At 41.9% G+C, this 17,209-nt stretch overlaps 1 protein-coding gene across 2 annotated transcripts in view; it reads right to left on the bottom strand.

The window, feature by feature from the left end:
* CASP8AP2 (caspase 8 associated protein 2) overlaps nucleotides 1–17,209 on the bottom strand; it is a 35,788-nt gene that overhangs the window by 13,386 nt on the left and 5,193 nt on the right. For both annotated transcript variants that reach the window (XM_073675708.1, XM_073675709.1), the window contains exons 3-6: nucleotides 6,431–6,499; nucleotides 6,186–6,286; nucleotides 1,940–2,014; nucleotides 611–726 (exon numbers count right to left, since the gene is read on the bottom strand). In XM_073675708.1, coding sequence (XP_073531809.1) covers nucleotides 611–726; nucleotides 1,940–2,014; nucleotides 6,186–6,286; nucleotides 6,431–6,499 — 361 coding nt within the window. The remainder of the gene's footprint in view (nucleotides 1–610; nucleotides 727–1,939; nucleotides 2,015–6,185; nucleotides 6,287–6,430; nucleotides 6,500–17,209) is intronic.

Below are 17,209 nucleotides of genomic sequence, written 5' to 3'. Positions count from 1 at the left end.
ACAGACAATGGAACAACAAAAAAATATTGTATACCAACAAGCATTGTGAAATTAAATATTTTAGAAACGTGCGCTCTCTTTTTTCCATTTAACCAGACTGAGCCACAGCAACGTGTGGTCGGGTACAGCTAGTATATAATAAGTATACGAGCAGTCATCTTCTACTATATAAAACATGTGACAGGGTCCATACAACCATCATCAGAATCTGTGCCAGAAGTTTCTGTCTCCTAGGTGGAGAACTTCCATGAAATTTCATAATACAAGCCGTTCAGATGAGGTGGTGACCCCTGACAAGAAAATAAAGACCTATAATTCCTGGGGAGTCACCATAAGATTATGTGACCAGACTGAAGAGAAGGATATCATGAATTTTCATATAGAAATGAATGACTAAAGGCACTGACTAAATTGGTAAAAAATAAATTTTGATTGGAAATAAATAAAAAGCACTGGGCTGCACTTTTAATTCTATGTATAATAAATAGTTACACAAACAACTGGAAAACCACACGCGACAGCCATATCAGTGGATACTTTCTATGCATTCTTTCTATATGTACTATTAAATCATGAGAACAATTGGAAATAAGACAAATAAAAGGATTACCTCTGATTTAGTCTGTTGATCTCATCTTCTTTACGAGTAATTTCTACTCTGGCAGTCTTAATGAGGGCAGATATATTCTTTTTTAAGCACTGATTTTCATTTTGCAAACTTGAATTCTGCAAAGACAAAAAAAATGGCTTAATTTGTAGTTTAACTGTACAATTAAAATGTTCCAAAAGTATTGAACAAATATATATACACCAATAAAACAAATAAAACTTTGTAAACCAAGAAAGCAAAATGAGTTTTTGGGTTAAGCAAGAAATAATAATAATAAAAAAAAAAAAGGAGGACATAATATAATTTGTGTCACCTTGAAATGGGGTTCACTCCATCATCAGCATCCGTTGCTATACTTCTGGCTAGAGCTTACTGGTCCCAATTTTTGGGAATATACAAGCTCAAAATGTCAGGAGGTTGAAATCATGACAGTAGTTTTTATGGCCACTTTAATTTTGATTTTAGAGACAAACACAGGAGCGGACACAAGCAAATCATCAATACAGTTGATGCAAAAATGTTTGTCGGCCCATTTCTTTTCCGCTTCTCTCAACAGTTTCAATTGAGAGAAGAGAAAGGTGATTGCACATAAATCGCAAGTACGCAAAATGCAGCAGTGTGTATATAACAGTCAGGATTCGGCATGTTACACTCCCTATCTAGTTTTAATCAAGTCCAGGGCAACCTGCATCTGGGACATAAGCCACAAATGTCTGAGATATGTGGGACATACATTTTTTTCAGAATAATTTATGATGCTGCTCACATGGCTGTATGTTTTTTGCAGACCGAGCGCTGGCAAAAAAAATAAAATAAATAAGTCAGTTTTCTTATCCGAGCCATGGATCAAACTTGCCAATGTAAGTCAATCGGTCTGTGACAAAAATGAATAGCACTTTGATGAAACATCAGATTTATTAAAGAAATTTCTGCAATAAAAAAATTAGTTTCAAATTCAGCTTGTACTGTATGTGCCGTTAACTCCCTTACACCAGCGCTATAATAACATGCATCAAGTTAAACTAAGGCGTAGCTTGGCCTTATATTACACATGTTATGACTAATCATGAGAACAGGTGACAGATAATATTGATGTATATTTCACAATTCCTCCAGCAGATTGAGTGTGACTGGCTATTGGCAGTATCAGATGTTTGGCCAGGGTTTCAGGAGCTAGACCTGGACAATCAGCTAATTGCTGAGTGGGGATGGGCATTCTTTCAGTAAAGGGATCCCCTCTAGAGTCAAGTTTACCAAGTCAAATATGGCTAAATAGTAGGCAGATAATAGTGAAAAATCAGACTGAAATAATTTTAAATGATGCCTTACCATAGACTTCATTTCCTTCAGTCTTGTAATCAATTGCTTCATTTGTTTCTGGCACTTCTCATATTCAGCACTTAGCTGTCAAAGCAAAAAAAAAAAAAAAAAAAAGAAGATGATGTACAAGATTTAAACAAATGATAGATGCAAAATCTGGAGGAAATAAAGCCAGACTTTACCTATTAAGTGGAGCCACATTCATAAATGATATGTATAAGTGTGTAACACAAGCGCTGGCATGTAAGAAGGCAAATCCCTATACAGGACAAAGGGAGTAACTAATGCTTGTTCCAATTCCTGCTGGTGGCACCATCTTTCTTGGGGGAAGCGGAGAGACGTTAGCTCTCCTTAAGGGAACTTGCTGTGTAGATTTGTATTGGCAATGCTCCAAGTCAATATCTGACCCTTTAAGGGTGTGTTCACATTGTATCTTTTTTCACAGTTTTTTTTCACATAAAACTATGCAAAAAAAACACCGCTCAAAAGAATGAACATATTACATTCTAATGCAAAAAAAAAAAAGAGAAGACTTGCTGTTCATATGTTCAGGCTTTTGAGATTCTTTTAAACGCTTAGGCTTTCAAAAAACGGCAAACATTACAAGTGCAAATAAGGAGGAAAGTAATCCAGCTCAACGAACAGGTTCTTCTTTATTCAAATAAAATTCATACTGGTGAGAGGATAGTGAGTGGATTAGCGCTAGCATATCACTGGCGTCTACACGTTTCAGGTGTCAACGCCCCCTTTATCATGATGCCTCAACAAAAGTAACTGATGCATTTACATAGGTTCCTATTCCAGTGTTGCCACCAGTTGGATAAACATGATAAAATCACATTATAAACATACAAAAAATAACCTACAAAAACTGTAAATGTAAAAAATTGTAGTCACCTCCTGACAATATATGACATGAGAAATTTTGTTGTTGATGAAAAAAAAAAAAAAATGCAAAGCGCAGTAGGGTCTTATCCAAGTAATTTAGTGAGGAAAAAAAGGGGTTTAAACTCACCTGGAATGGTTGTGTATAGAGATACACAAACCTGGACTAAAAGTTCAGCGCTCGTCCCAGAGAGTTAGTGTCCGGTGATCAACTCTGAACATGGACTTTCCCCGGAAGCAGCGCTATGGAGTCAGTCGTAGCCCATTTTGGTGGAGTCTGAATAAAATGGACCGACTCCGAAAATATATAATAAATTGGGTACAGTAGTTCAATGCAGTTTGTGGGGAATATTTTTTTCAGAAGAATTTGGGAAAGTTATGAAATGTCCTATTAATGTCTGTCCTATTCCTGATCTAAGGGTCTAGACTTTTAGCTGAGATTAATCTGTGCTACAGTAAATTTATCACTTACATGAGCCATGTATGAGGGAGTCAGTGGCATGGAAATTGAGGAGACGGAGGTTTGGCTTACCGACTCCACAGCCCTACCCGGAAGTCCGTGGCGATGATCGGAGTTCCGGGGGAAGAGAGTGAGAGGAGAGGAGAAAGAAGAGAATTATTTTTTTTTCTTTCCTAGATCCAAAGTTTGGGTTTCCATCGTTTTCAATGGGGTTCGGGTTCAAGTTCGGGTACAGTTCTGGTACCCGCACCGAACTTTGGAATACAGTTCGGGTCGGGTACTAGAATTCGTACTCCCATGGGTCCACTCATCCGTAGTTGTGTATGACAACCACTGATGAGGAGAAAATGTCAGCAACAGCAATATCCTCGCATGAATTCAGAGAGCTACCAGGGTACGGTCGATTTTTGATTTACGCTGATTTATACACGACCCAAGAGATCCGAGGAAAAAGTGGTTTAATGTCAATGCGTTTCAGAGTCCATCTGACTTCTTCCTCAGGACAATCAAAAAAAAGTTAAATTTGGCATGGCGAGCTACCTCACTGGGTAACATCTTATCCCCTAGATTTGTTTGAGTTTTGGGAGATAAGTGAAGCCAATTGCTGGTATTAAGGGCTCGGTTTCGATCCTGCAATATGTGCCCTCATGTAAAAAAAAAAATGACAATTTTGTAAATTCAGCAGGAAAAAATTGTTTTCCTATTAAATCTTTTCTGAACTGTAAAACAATTTTTCATATACATAATTGAATGTACAGCTTACAATTTACAATATGTGGGCAGCACAAGACGGCAAGTTAGAACTAGAGTAAGAGAACATTTATATGACATTAAATATGCCAGTAATATTACAACTATGTCACAGGCCTCTAGACATTTTATTAACTGCCACAATAGTAGCTTGGCCACTTAAAATATATGCAACAGAAAACAAAAAAAACAACATGCAAGAAGAGGAGACCTGGATCGCGTGCTCAGAAATAGGGAGGCATGGTGGATCCTTAAACTTAATACCAGAGTACTTACAGGGTTAAATTTGAAAACAAGACATCATGTTACATTACTATATACCATACTTCTAGCATGTCGGTATTTTAGGTCTAGTATAGAGCTAGTCAGTCGATGCAGACACCGTGTCTGACTGCGGCTCTGTGCAGAAGCTTTGCTACCCACTCTTTATTAGATCTGTCGACCCCTATAGTATAGTGTGCTCATAAATTTTGGATGTGCCGAGCAGACTTCAGGACAATCATTCGCTGCCAATAGAGCCAAGTGGGCTCAGAAATTTGTGCGGTGAAAGTGCTCTGGATTCAGTAAGTTTCTCTCTTTTGGCTAGATGCACTCTTATTAAAATAATGGGATTTTTTTTTATATAATAAAAAATACAGGTTTAAAAAATGCTTATGAACCAGCAATCCAAATATGTCATAGGAGTGCAATATTGCTAATTATTTAAAACGTGCATTCTGTATTGAATCTATATCACATGCTTTAACAAACTATCCAAAGAAATGCATTTTCTGTTTGTGTATCTTAGAAACCAACTAATATGGTGTTGAAAATGTATAAGAAGATTATTTGAATGTCTCGAGAATACAATTTAGTAAAAGAAATTATATTATCATAGAAACAAACTTTCTAATAACATTTAATATCAGGAGGTGACTACAAACTTCTTAAATTCACAATTTTTGCATGTTACAATGTGATTTTATCATGTGTGTTAATTATCCAACCAAAGGCGACACAGGAATAGGAACATAAGTAAATGCATCAGTTACTTTGTTGAGGCATCATGATTAAGGGTATGTTAACACTTATTTATTTTACTCACTTATATAGGCGTCATTAATTCCACAGCACTTCACAGACAAAATTGGAACTGTCCCCATTGGGGCTCACAATCTAAACTCCTTATCAGAAGGTCTTTGGAATGTGGGAGGAAACGCACGCAAACACGGGAGAACATACAAACTCCTTGCAGATGTTGTCCTTGGTGGGATTTGAACTCAGGACCCCAGCGCTGCAAGGCAACAGTGCTAACCACTGAGCCACCGTGCTGAACTTGAAACGCATAGATGCCAGCGCTAATCCACTTGCTATCATCTTACCAGATGTTCTTTGTATGAATTTTAGCTGGATTCCTTTACTCCTTATTTGCACATTTTGGCCGTGGCAGAGCCAGTATCAGAGCTCGGAACGGATTGGGTAAATGTCAACGGTGAGCTGGAATCATTATTACTCCATTTACAAGAAGTAACATGTCCATTCCTAAAGTGTTTTCCACAAAAAAGATAATCAATACAAGTCAAAGGGAAGGATAAAAAGATAGTCAGAAGATGCTCAAGAGCTTTTTTTTTTTTCTTTGTGCTGTTTTTCAGTATTTCTGCCACAAAAAAAACAAAACAAAAAAAAAAAAGCAGCGTTTTGTTCATTGCTTAAAAAACAAACAAAAAAAAAAAAAAAAAAAAACACATCATAAAAACACTGTAAAAAAAGCACAAAGGAAAAAAAAACAAGCACACTTAAAAACTGGTGAATAAAAAGGTAAAAATACTCAGGAGACTACCTAAAAGGAGCAGAAAAAAAGGGCATTTTTAAATGTTTTAAACAGATGTAGTGTGCACATAACCTTACAAGCATTGGAACATGAATGAAAATTAGCCAAGCCAGACACCCATCCACTGGCAGATATTGTAGGTTTGGAGTGATTGCCCCCTCATCATTGTAGAACAGAGTTGCTCTGGGTGAATGCAATGCTCTCGGCACAGCTTTGAGAAAGTGGAACTCGCTCTCCCAAAGGAAACCCGCTGTGTAGGGAGTCTTACTGGCAACCCTCCACGGGTAGCAAATTAACTGCTAATAATACAGAGATTTTACTCAATGTGACTTCCATGAAATAATTCATACATCATTGAATGAAGTTTCTTTAGCAGTTCCTTCTTCTGTGAGGATTTCTTCATAGAGGTCCAAGCAGTTTCTTGAAGGACTGCTTTTTTCAACTGCTTGCTCTGAAAGAAAGAAAGAAAAAAAATTATGTCGTGTAATATCTATAATAAAATTATGACTTAAGCATGTGCTATGCAATATATTTTGTTTTATTGAGAAAATACCTGCATTGCTTGTACAGGTAAGCAGTCAACTAGAACAATTACCTGTTAAAGTTGATATGTCCAATCCATCATATATGTCAACAGAACTTGCATCACTTTTTGCAGGAGAAGCTGTAATAAAGAATTGTATTTCTAAGTGTCAAAGAAAAAGAAGGCCAACAATATCAAGCCACATTACATCAGTATGTACCAGTAGTGCATCTGTATTGTAAACCCGTACTATCAACCGCCTGTCATACAGAGAAGAAACCAAAATAACATAGGATAAGCCCCTTTATAATATGGAGGCACCATCATTTTAACACTAATGGATACTGACATTATAATAAAGTTAGAGCATCTTCAAACGTACAAAACAGATGGGGGCCTCGCTATTCCCAATGCTTGGGTTTATAATCTAGCTGCCCATATGCAACAGTTGAAAGGATGGGATCAGGGACATGACCAGGTGAAATGTGGACAATTAGTCAAACGGATAACTCCTTGACTTATACCCATTTACTTTGTAGAGGCAGGGAAAAGCTGGAAAACAACATCCCATTTACCAACATTGTCGATGATATACAAAGTGTGGGACAGAGGGAAGAATTTGCTGAATGGTAACAGTTGCACAGTAGTCACGCCACTCTGGGACAATTCCCTGTTGCCGGAGTTCGTGAAGCTGGAGGGTTGCTCCGAGTGGCAAGAGAGAGGTGTATTCATAATGTGGCCCAAATCCAATCAGGGAATATATTAAAGAATTTTGAGCAGTTGCAAAGTAAGTTTAACATAGCTAATCGCCAGTTCTATTGATTTCTGCAACTCAGACATGCCTACACTGGTCAGTTTAAGACTAAAGAACTGGCCATATGGCATAATCCTAATCCTCGGGAAAAATTCTAACTGCCCGAGATGGTGCTTTACCTAATGCATATGATGTGGGAATGCAATAATATTGGATAGTTCTGGAAAGATGTTCTAGATATAATTAACAGAATTTATGGTATAGTAAGGAACTCAGAGCCGAAAAAAAATGTATATTGGGAGACACATCAGATCTCCCTGAGGAGCATCCGGTGGAAACTGTTATGACCAGAATACTGAATACTGCAAGTAAAACTATTGCTTCTCACTGGATGCAACCTACAACACCATCCACTGGTGAATTTATTAATAGAGTAAATAGGTTTTTACATTTAAAAAAGGGATTTCTATAGAAAAGAAATGTGATTAAAAAATTTTTTTTATACTATTTGTGGTCTTTTGATCAACACCCCGGGTTTACTGTTGAGAATCCTGCTAGAAAATATATTTTCACCTCTACAGTAAACTACGGTAACTTTCCCTTTTTAGGCTTGTAATAAACAGTGTAATTGGACATTTGCTGGATGGCAGATAACTTATCTTTACACACTGAATCAAAGGAATTACTCTTAGTCTTATTGGCATATACGAAAATGACAAAATATGGAATACAGAAGAAACTAATTTTCCTATATAAAAACGGTTCCAGGACTTGTGTTTCGAAAGGGAGGGGAGAGGGAGTCATCATTTTTTATGTTTTTGTACGTTATTTATTTGGGGAGATATTCCCTGTGGTTGTAATTATTTGAATAATCTATCTAAATAAAAATGTAAAATGTTGTTTTGTTCAAAATCTTAAATCTCCGAAAGTTCTTCACAAATTGCTTTGAAATTTGCATTAGAACGTTGCATTCAAATACACGCATGTTTTTTATATACCTACTATGTTTTTATATACCAGCTGTTGGACGCAAAACCAACAGCAAGAGGGGGGGCTGTTAAGAGCTCAGTCCCAGGCTGACTCTCCTCGGCCGCCCGGCATTCTACCCCCCTTCGTGACATCTCATTCATAAACCCTTCTCCCTCTCCTTCATTCACCCCAGCCGCTGCCTTTGCTCTGCTCCTCTCGTGTCCCCCGTGGGGGTTGGGACGGGAATGACGAGACCGTTTGTTCGAGGCCGAAAGACGCTAATGCTCATCACCACCATCGCCTGAGAGGCAGCCGCCTCTGCTCTCCAGCACCACTGCTGCTGCTGCGGTTTCTTCTCCGACAGGTGAATCTTATTTCCGACTGCGCAACAAGCAAGGGAGGGAAGATGCACAGAGAGGCGCAGGCCACGGTCTCCACTCTGGGCGCTGAGCTGGGCCCGAGCCTCGCAGCAGTGGGCGGATAGTGAGCGAGTGCAAATCCCATTGCGCCACCGGTGCTGTGATCTGGCCGGTACCAGCCCGGGACATGTCAAGCAGATCACCCACTCCTCCTCTGCTGCCACTTGCCTTCATCTCTGTGCCCCGTCCTGTCACATTCCCTCAATTAAATGAGCAACGTTGTTGAAGCAACAATCTTGAAGGGATCTTTCAAAGATGAACATGTTCTCATTCCTCGCATTGCTATGATTCCAACAGATATGCCATTTCAATTTAAGAGATTGCAATTCCCATCAACAAAGCTCAGGGCCAATCTTTAGAATAGTGCGGTTTAAATCTAGACATGGATTGTTTCTCACATGGACAGTTATATGTTGCGTGTTTCTAGAGTCGGCAAACCAGACAGACAATCTCTATATCTACACAGACAGTGGAACAACAAAAAATATTGTATACCCACAAGCATTGTGAAATTAAATATTTTAGAAACGTGTGCTCTTTTCTTTCTTTCTTTTCCATTTAACCAGACTGAGTCACAGCAAAGCGTGGCCGGGTACAGCTAGTGTTTAATAAAAAGAATATGATAAAAAAAAAAAAAAAAGCCCCATAGATTATCTCTAGCTCTTTATTACAGATAAGTGATTGACTAAATCTAGAAATGAATGTTTAAATCCAAGGAGAAAAATTATTTGCCCTCACAGACTTGTTAGTCTTGTAGAAATCCTACGGAGAAGAAAGGGGTAAATTACTGTTAATCAGTTCCACTTTTGGTCGGTGGCCAACAGAAGCTTCACCCCCTTGGCCAACAGGGCAGGGTTAAGAGTTTTTTTCCTACTATGTACTATTATTTTTCAGACTATAAAGATACACCTGACCATAAGATGCACCTAGGTTTTAGAGGAGGAAAATTAATTTAAGGATCTCTGAGCTGACAGAGCCTGCCACTGAAGAAGCCTCCTATGACCTTGAGCCCATCTGACTGCTGGAAGACAGGATGTCATGGAACCTAGTAGGAACATTGCTTCTCTCAAAGACATTGCAAGAGATCCGATGGCTTATGTGGCCAAATTGATTATTTTGCATACTTTGTCCTCTGGAAGGAAGCAGGCTTGGGAGAGGAGAATTTGGAGTTAGATTTGAGCCCTTCAGGGAGTCAGTCTCGATTTTTGAGAATTTATTAACCATCCCAGCCATTGTAAAAACTGCCATGACCTCTAACAGTTGAGTGGAACAGTGGTCCTCCGATCTTCCTACGACAAGAAAATCGTCCAGGTAGGGAATGATCACCACATTCCTGATCTGTAGGAAGGCTGTCATCTCTGCTATGAGTTTGGTGAAAACTCTCGGAGCTATTGAGAGACCGAATGATAGGGCAGTGAATTGGAAATGTCTTAGTTTCCCTTGTATGAGGTATTAGGTATTTTTGGTAGGCTGGATGGATTGGGACGTGGTAACAGGCATCCTTTAGGTAGATTACTGCCATGAAGCAATTATGGTGGTGGAGTTTTACTGCCAAGTTCACCGATTCCATTTTGAACGTCTGATTCTCCACTAGTTGGTTTAGGCTTTTGAGGTTGATAATGGTCCTTAAGGACCCATTTGAAGAGGGGGGAATAAAATCCTCTTCCTTTTTGTGTGTCTGGAACCTTGTGAAGGACTTGTTTTTCTACTAGGGCCAATATTTCCACCTTCAAGGCGACTTCTTAGTCGTGGAGGAGGATGGTCCTCCAAAACATATAACCTGACTCCTTCTTAGTTCTGGAATCCCAGCTCTTCCTGTCTCCCGGAGGGCGACCCCGGTTAAATTTCTTCGTCGGAAATTAAGACCTTTTTGTATCCCCTGAGAATCCTGGAAAACCTTTTTTCCTATCACCTGCTTTTTCCAAAAGATCGTCCAGCTATTGGCCAAATAGGAACTTGCTGTCGCATGGGAGAGAGAATAGCTTGTGCTTTGACTGCAAGTCTCCTGGGCACCCCTTGAGCCACAATGTTCGCCTGGCTGCATTTGACAGGTTCGCCAACTTGGCTGACAGCTTAACCGAATCCGCTGAGGTATCAGCGAGGAAGGCAGATGCTGCCTGCATTAGAGGTAAATTAGACAGGATTTTCTCTCTGGGAGTTCTCTTATCTTTAAGCTGGTCTTCTAAATGCTGTAACTATACTATGAGTGACTTGGCTACACAGGTGCCTGCTATTGCCAGCTTAAGGCCTCCCACTGCTGCTTCACATGTGTGACGCAGGCAGGAGTCTACCTTTTTATCTAGCGCATCTTTGAGGACGCCTGAATCCTCTAGAGGTAGATATGATTTTTTAGAGGACCGAGCTACCGCGCCATGAACCTTGGGGATTTTGTCCCAAGATTCAGAATCGTTATCCTCAAAGGGGTATTTCCTCTTAGGAATGAGGATGAAGGTAATGCCTCCGTTTTCTCAGGTTTCCTCCATTCTCGGTCGATAAAGGCCTGAATTCTAGGATTTACTGGGAATGTGCGTCTTTTTCTCTTCTAGTCCGGCAAACTTAATATCCCCTCAAGGGTTTTGGCTGCTCTTGCATCTTTTAACCCCATAGTGCATCTAACAGCCTTGTCTACTTTGTCTCAATAGGGAAGTAGGGTCTACCACTATCTGAAGAGGAGAAGGACGATGAATCACTGAGATATTGTCTCTCTGACTGGGAAGAAGAATCATAGTTGGAGGAGATTTCCTTATGAGACCTTTTCTTCCCTTTAAGCAAACCCTTCAGGGAGCCTTGCACCTCTGAACGAATTATGGACCTCAGGATTAGCTGCGAAATCTGGCGTACTCTCCGCAATGGTCCTATCAATACAACCTGAACAAAGTTGTTTCTGCCAATCTACAGGAAGGGGTATTTGGCATAAGGCACACATCCTGTGTTTCTTTTTGGTGCTACTTTTCTTATGCTCCTAGGGGTTGAAGCACATAATAAACCTTCCATTAATACAAGGTGACATTTACGAAGATCACTCACCCCTGAAGTCACTGAGGAGTACCGGATTTGGAGGCTGGGGGAAGGACATGAGATGAATCCCTTCTGGATGGCACAGAGTCGTCCGCCACCTGGCTTCTACAGTTGCTGCTACGGTTGCTTGAGCGACTGTCTGTTTGTGGGGTGTCATCCTGCTGCTTCCGCTGACGCTGCTGCTGAGGTGGAGGGGTCAGCTGCTGCTGCTCCTGACTGTCCTGGTCTGCCATAGTTACCAAGACTGTATGGCAGACCATGGCTGGAGCATGAGCAGCATTGACCTGTCCTCCTCCACCTTAAATAGGGGTTGGTGCCATCCAGGTCCTCCTCCGGTTCATGTGCCCTACCCGGACCTTGCCCCTGCCGGCCGAGGCTTCACTTACGGGCCGGTGAGCGCTACAGAGCGCCGCCATATTGGATCCCCCCCGACGTCATCCGGCATGCCTCTCCTAGCGTGCTCCGCACCATGACGTCAGGGACAGAGTCACACCCGGAAGTACACCGCTCCGTGCATGCGGCCAGCGTGGAGCCCGAGCCCTCCTCACCACTTGCACCCGCTTGGACACAGCTCCAGAGAGCTGCGGATGGTGCCTCCGGAGCCCGGAACCCGCTGCACAGGCTGGAGCCTGCTCTTCCACAACTGGAATAGGTCCCGGGTAAGCTTGAAACTTCTTGAACTTCTAAAGACAGGTTCCCATCAAGGATAGGAAACCAACTTAAGTGGGAGAGAGGTACCGCCTTTTATTTCAGTTGGTTTCCTGTCCTTAGTGGGGTGGATCCCTCTCTCAACGTGTGCCGTCATGGGTGAAAGGAAAAATAAACAATTATACTCACCTCCTCATGGCACCAGCGCTGCTTCCTGCTCTGCTGCAGACACTGATCTCACAGTGTGAGCCGCGCATGGAATCACTGCCATGCGCCCTCACACTGAGATGCTGTCCCAGAATAGTCACTGCTCCCCACGCCAGGACTATCGACGTGGGGAGCAATAACCACTCACTCTAATAGCGCGCACACTGTACCCGCAGCGCGGCTCGGTTGTCTGTGCGCCCGCAATTAAAGAGCATGAATAGTCACTACTCCCCACGCCCATGGGAGTGGGGTTGTAGTAAATATTCATGGTCTTTAATAGCGGGCACACATGACCGCAGAGCCACGGCCGCGCAGCGGGTACAGTGTGCGCGCTGTTAAGGAAAATTAATATTCACTGCTCCCAACACCCATGGGCGTAGGGAGCAGAGAATATTCATTTTCTTTAGCAGCGGGCACAGTGCAGGATGCAGCAGCTGTATATTATAATATATTTTCGGACTATAACAGCACAAGATTCTGCCTCCAGAGCTTATTTTAAATACAAGGGGACATTACCGGTGTGCTGTGTAATGGCCGCTCTCTGCTCTCCTGATCTCACTGCAGAGCTGTGTGTGATTATACCTGACACATCTGCAGGTTCCTCTAAGCTTCAGCTTCCATCTCACAGGCAGACAGGGTTACAACACACCAGAGCTGTGAGAGATTCTGCAAATGTGTTTGTAATTAGACAAAAGTTCAGTTCTCCTGTACACTGCTAGTCACTTGTCTCACACTGGTAACAACCCCTTCATTCAAAATAATTTCTGGAGGCAGACTCTCATGCAGATCACTGTCCGGCCCATAGCCTGGAACAGCTCAATTACATATAAGAGAAACATTAATGTCTCTGGAAAAAGACATCGGATTGCAGACCGCAAGGTTTCATTTTATTCAGCTTCCTATGAACTACATGCCCATATAGACAGCTTAGAAGACTTGATCCTACTAACAGATTCCCTTTAAACAGAACCTGTCAGCAGGAATATCCATGTTAAACTAAAGGTATTGGCAGAATGGCGCGGTCATACTTATTGAACACACACCTTCAGTGTAAAAATCAGCAGCCTGGTTTTCGTTAAATCATCATGATAAATTTCAGCTTACTCATCTATTCGTGCCTCGGGGCGGGACTGTGGATAGGGTCTTCACCTCAGATGGCTCAGCCACGGCCCCTCCGCTGCCTCTGTTGTATTCATCAGCTTCGTCATTTAAATTTTGGGCTGGCGGTATTCTAGCTGTGGGCGGCGCTCTCACAGATTCAGCTGGTGGTGGTCTTCATGAAAATGACACCGGTGCATGCGTAGATTGATCTCCAGCGGTGTGGAGACACGAGGCTCAGTGCATGCTCTTGCCCGCTGGCCTAGCTGTCTTTAGAAAGACTGCATGAACCAGGGCTCATCCCACTGAATGCCTGCACTTCTTTCCCGTTAGCAGAATACTACTCAAACACAGGGTGAGGGTAAAACAGTGTGGCAATACTTTATTGAACCACCAATAGACAATAACATCATACAAAATACAGAGTCTTGTCCTGCCGCTGGCTTGCCAGTAATTCGTACATCTGCGACTTCGGGGCTTCCAGGGCCAACTTACCCAAAGAATGGCCCCCCCGCTTTGGGCAGGCAGCAATAGAGAGGGGGAAGCAGCAAGCTTAGGAAGTTGACCGTCCACTGAAGTACGTGGCCAGGTGAGCTGATTGGAGAAGCCAGATTGGGACAATCAGCTCACCTGGCCCCATAGAGATGTTTGGAGAAGCCAGGTTGGGACAATCGTCTCCATGGGGCCAGGAAACCTGATTGGAGAAGCCTGGCTTCTCCAAAAGTATCCATGGGTTCAGTGAGTCAATGGAGCACATTGTATTCCGCTAGCTGGGCCTATGGTCCCTTAAGCTGGTGTCCTGTAGAGTGTCTCAAATCTGTATTTCTCTGGTAGGAGCCATTGTTCCCTGGCTGCTGTTCTGCAGAAGAATAGAGGTAATTTTTATACCCACAGCAGTCCTCCAGGCTATCATCCATATGTCTAGGGGGAGGTGGGAGGAGGTTATTTCTAATTGATCAAGTATTCAATCAACCTGCAAAGTTTGTCCATCAATGGGTAATCAACATATTAGCAAACAGATTGTTTAATAACCCTGCGTCCCTGTCTTCCAAGGATAGCAGCACAATAAACTGTAACAAACATGAATTCAAGAGTCAATGTTCAGGCTCATGAAAAATGGCCTGTGTCTCCTGACCTACTGAAAAATATGTCTGGCCTAATTAAGAATAAATGCGATGTCATCACAGGCAGTCTTCAGAAAAATGGTGCCGGTGCATGTGCAGAATAAGATCTCGGCTCAATAACGAGTAGAGATCTCATTCTGCGCATGTGCCATCTCCGGCGCCATTTTCCTGAAGGACACCGGAGATTGACCTGCGCATGCACCGGCGTCATTTTCATGATGACCACCACCAGATGAATCTGCAACAGCGCCGCCCACAGCTAGAACGGCACCAACCCAAACTTTAAATGACAAAGACGATGAATACAACAGAGGCAGCGGAGGGGCCGTGGCCGAGTCCTCTGAGCCGAACTTCCTACCTATAGTCCTGACCCGAAGCGATGAGGAAACCAAAATTTATTATGATGATTTAACGAAAACCAGGCTGCAGATTTTTACACTAAAGGTATGTAGTAAATCAGTATGACAGTGCCATTCTGCCAATACCTTTAAACATGTACAGGTGCATCTCACTAAATTAGAATATCATCAAAAAGTTAATTTATTAAAGTTCTACTTCAAAACAAAAAGTGAAACTCATATAGAGTCATTACAGAATGATCTATTTCAAGTGTTTATTTCTGTTAATGTTGATGAGTATGGCTTAAAGCCAATGAAAATACAAAAGTCATTATCTCAGTAAATTAAAATAATTAACAAAAAACACCTGCAAAACACGCCAACCCATCGGCGGCCCACGATCATGTGACGGGTGTGCCAATGGACGGAGCTAGAACGTGCTTCCAGCGCGATCTTGTTAAATGCCACTGTCAGAGGTTGACATGTTAATAGCGGCTGTTAGGGGCACATGTCAGCTAAAAAGAGGGAGTCACCTATGATGTACCGTTATAGGTCGTAAAGGGGTTAAGTCAAATGTGGCTGAGTTGTAAGCTCTGCAGGTGAGTTGTTGTGGGAGAACATATGTCGCACTGGGCCAGATGGAAGGGACGGGAAAAAACCAACAACTCCATTAGGAAGAACGTCATCTAATATACAGTGAAGGAAATAATTATTTGATCCCTTGCTGTTTTTGTAAGTTTGCCCACTGACATTTTGCTGTGAGAAATAAGCATATGATTCCTCTGGCAAACAACACTTAATACTTGGTGGTAAAACCCTTGTTGGCAAACACAGCAGTCAGACGTTGTTTGTGGTTGATGATCAGGGTTGTGCACATGTCAGGAGGAATTTTGGTCCACTCCTCTTTACAGATCATCTTTAAATCATTAAAATTTTGAGGCTGTCGCTTGGCAACTCAGAGCTTCAACTCCATCCATAAGTTTTCTATGGGATTAAGGTCTGGAGACTTACTAGGCCACTCCATAATCTTACTGCGCTTCTTTTTTGAGCCACTCCTTTGTTGCCTTGGCTGTATGTTTTGGGTCATTCTCTTGCTGGAAGATCCATCCACGACCCATCTTCAATGCTCTTACTGTGGGAAGGAGGTTGTCGGCCAAAATTGTGCGATACATGACCCCATCCATTTTCCCTTCAGAACAGTGCAATCGTCATGTCCCCTTTGCAGAGAAGCACCCCCAAAGTATAATGTTTCCCCCACCATGCTTCACGATTGGGACGATGTTCTTAGGGTTGTACTTATCCTTCTTCTTCCTCCAAACATGGTGAGTTGAGTTAATGCCAAAGAGCTCAATTTTTGTCTCATCTGACCATAGCACCTTCTCCCAATAACTCACAGAATCATCCAGGTGTTCATTGGCAAACTTCAGACGGGCCTGCAGGGGGACCTTGCGGGCACTGCAGGATTTTAAACCTTTAAGGAGTAATGTGTTACCAATTGTTTTCTTGCAGGCTGATCTCTCACCTTCCTCATGATCAAGGATACCCCACTAGATGAGATTTTGCATGGTGCCCCAGATCGAAGTCGATTGACAGTCATTTTGTATTTCTTCCATTTTCTTACTATTGCACCACAGTTGTCTCCTTCTCACCCAGTGTCTTACTTATGGTTTTGTAGGCCATTCCAGCTTTGTGCAGGTCTATGATCTTGACCCTGACATCGTTAGAAAGCTCTTTGGTCTTGCCCATGTTGTAGAGGTTAGAGTCTGACTTGATTAATTGAGTCTGTGGACAGGAGTCTTTTATATAGGCTACTATGCAAGACAGCTGTCTTAGATGCAGGTAATGAGTTGATTAGGAGCGTCTAACTGGTCTGTTAGGTGCCAGAACTCATAATGGTTTGTAGGGGATCAAATACTTATTTCTCACTGCAAAATGCAAATAAATTTATCCAATTTATACAATGTGATTTTCTTGATTTTTTTTGGGATATTCTATTTCTCAATGTTAAAATTAACCTACCCTTAAAATTATAGACTGTTCATGTCTTTGACAGTGGGCAAACTTACAAAAACAGCAAGGGATCAAATAATTATTCCCTTCACTGTAACACTCTTATATGTGCTGCAAAACTGGTATGTACCATTATAAGGTAACTGTATGGCCGTAGTATCGTTCTTGGTTTTTGTATAGGGATTTGTTTTTCAGTAACATCATGGTGCTATGCATGTGCTAAGGTTCCCCTCTACCCATTATGATTAAAGTGTGCCATTGTAGTT

The sequence above is a fragment of the Phyllobates terribilis genome, unplaced genomic scaffold, assembly GCF_046119375.1.
Source record: "Phyllobates terribilis strain yellow unplaced genomic scaffold, ASM4611937v1 Scaffold_3__8_contigs__length_932513732, whole genome shotgun sequence".
In the NCBI taxonomy this organism is placed as follows: domain Eukaryota; kingdom Metazoa; phylum Chordata; class Amphibia; order Anura; family Dendrobatidae; genus Phyllobates; species Phyllobates terribilis.
The sequence above is the reverse complement of the archived record's forward strand: the minus strand, read 5'-3'. Positions and strand labels throughout refer to the sequence as shown.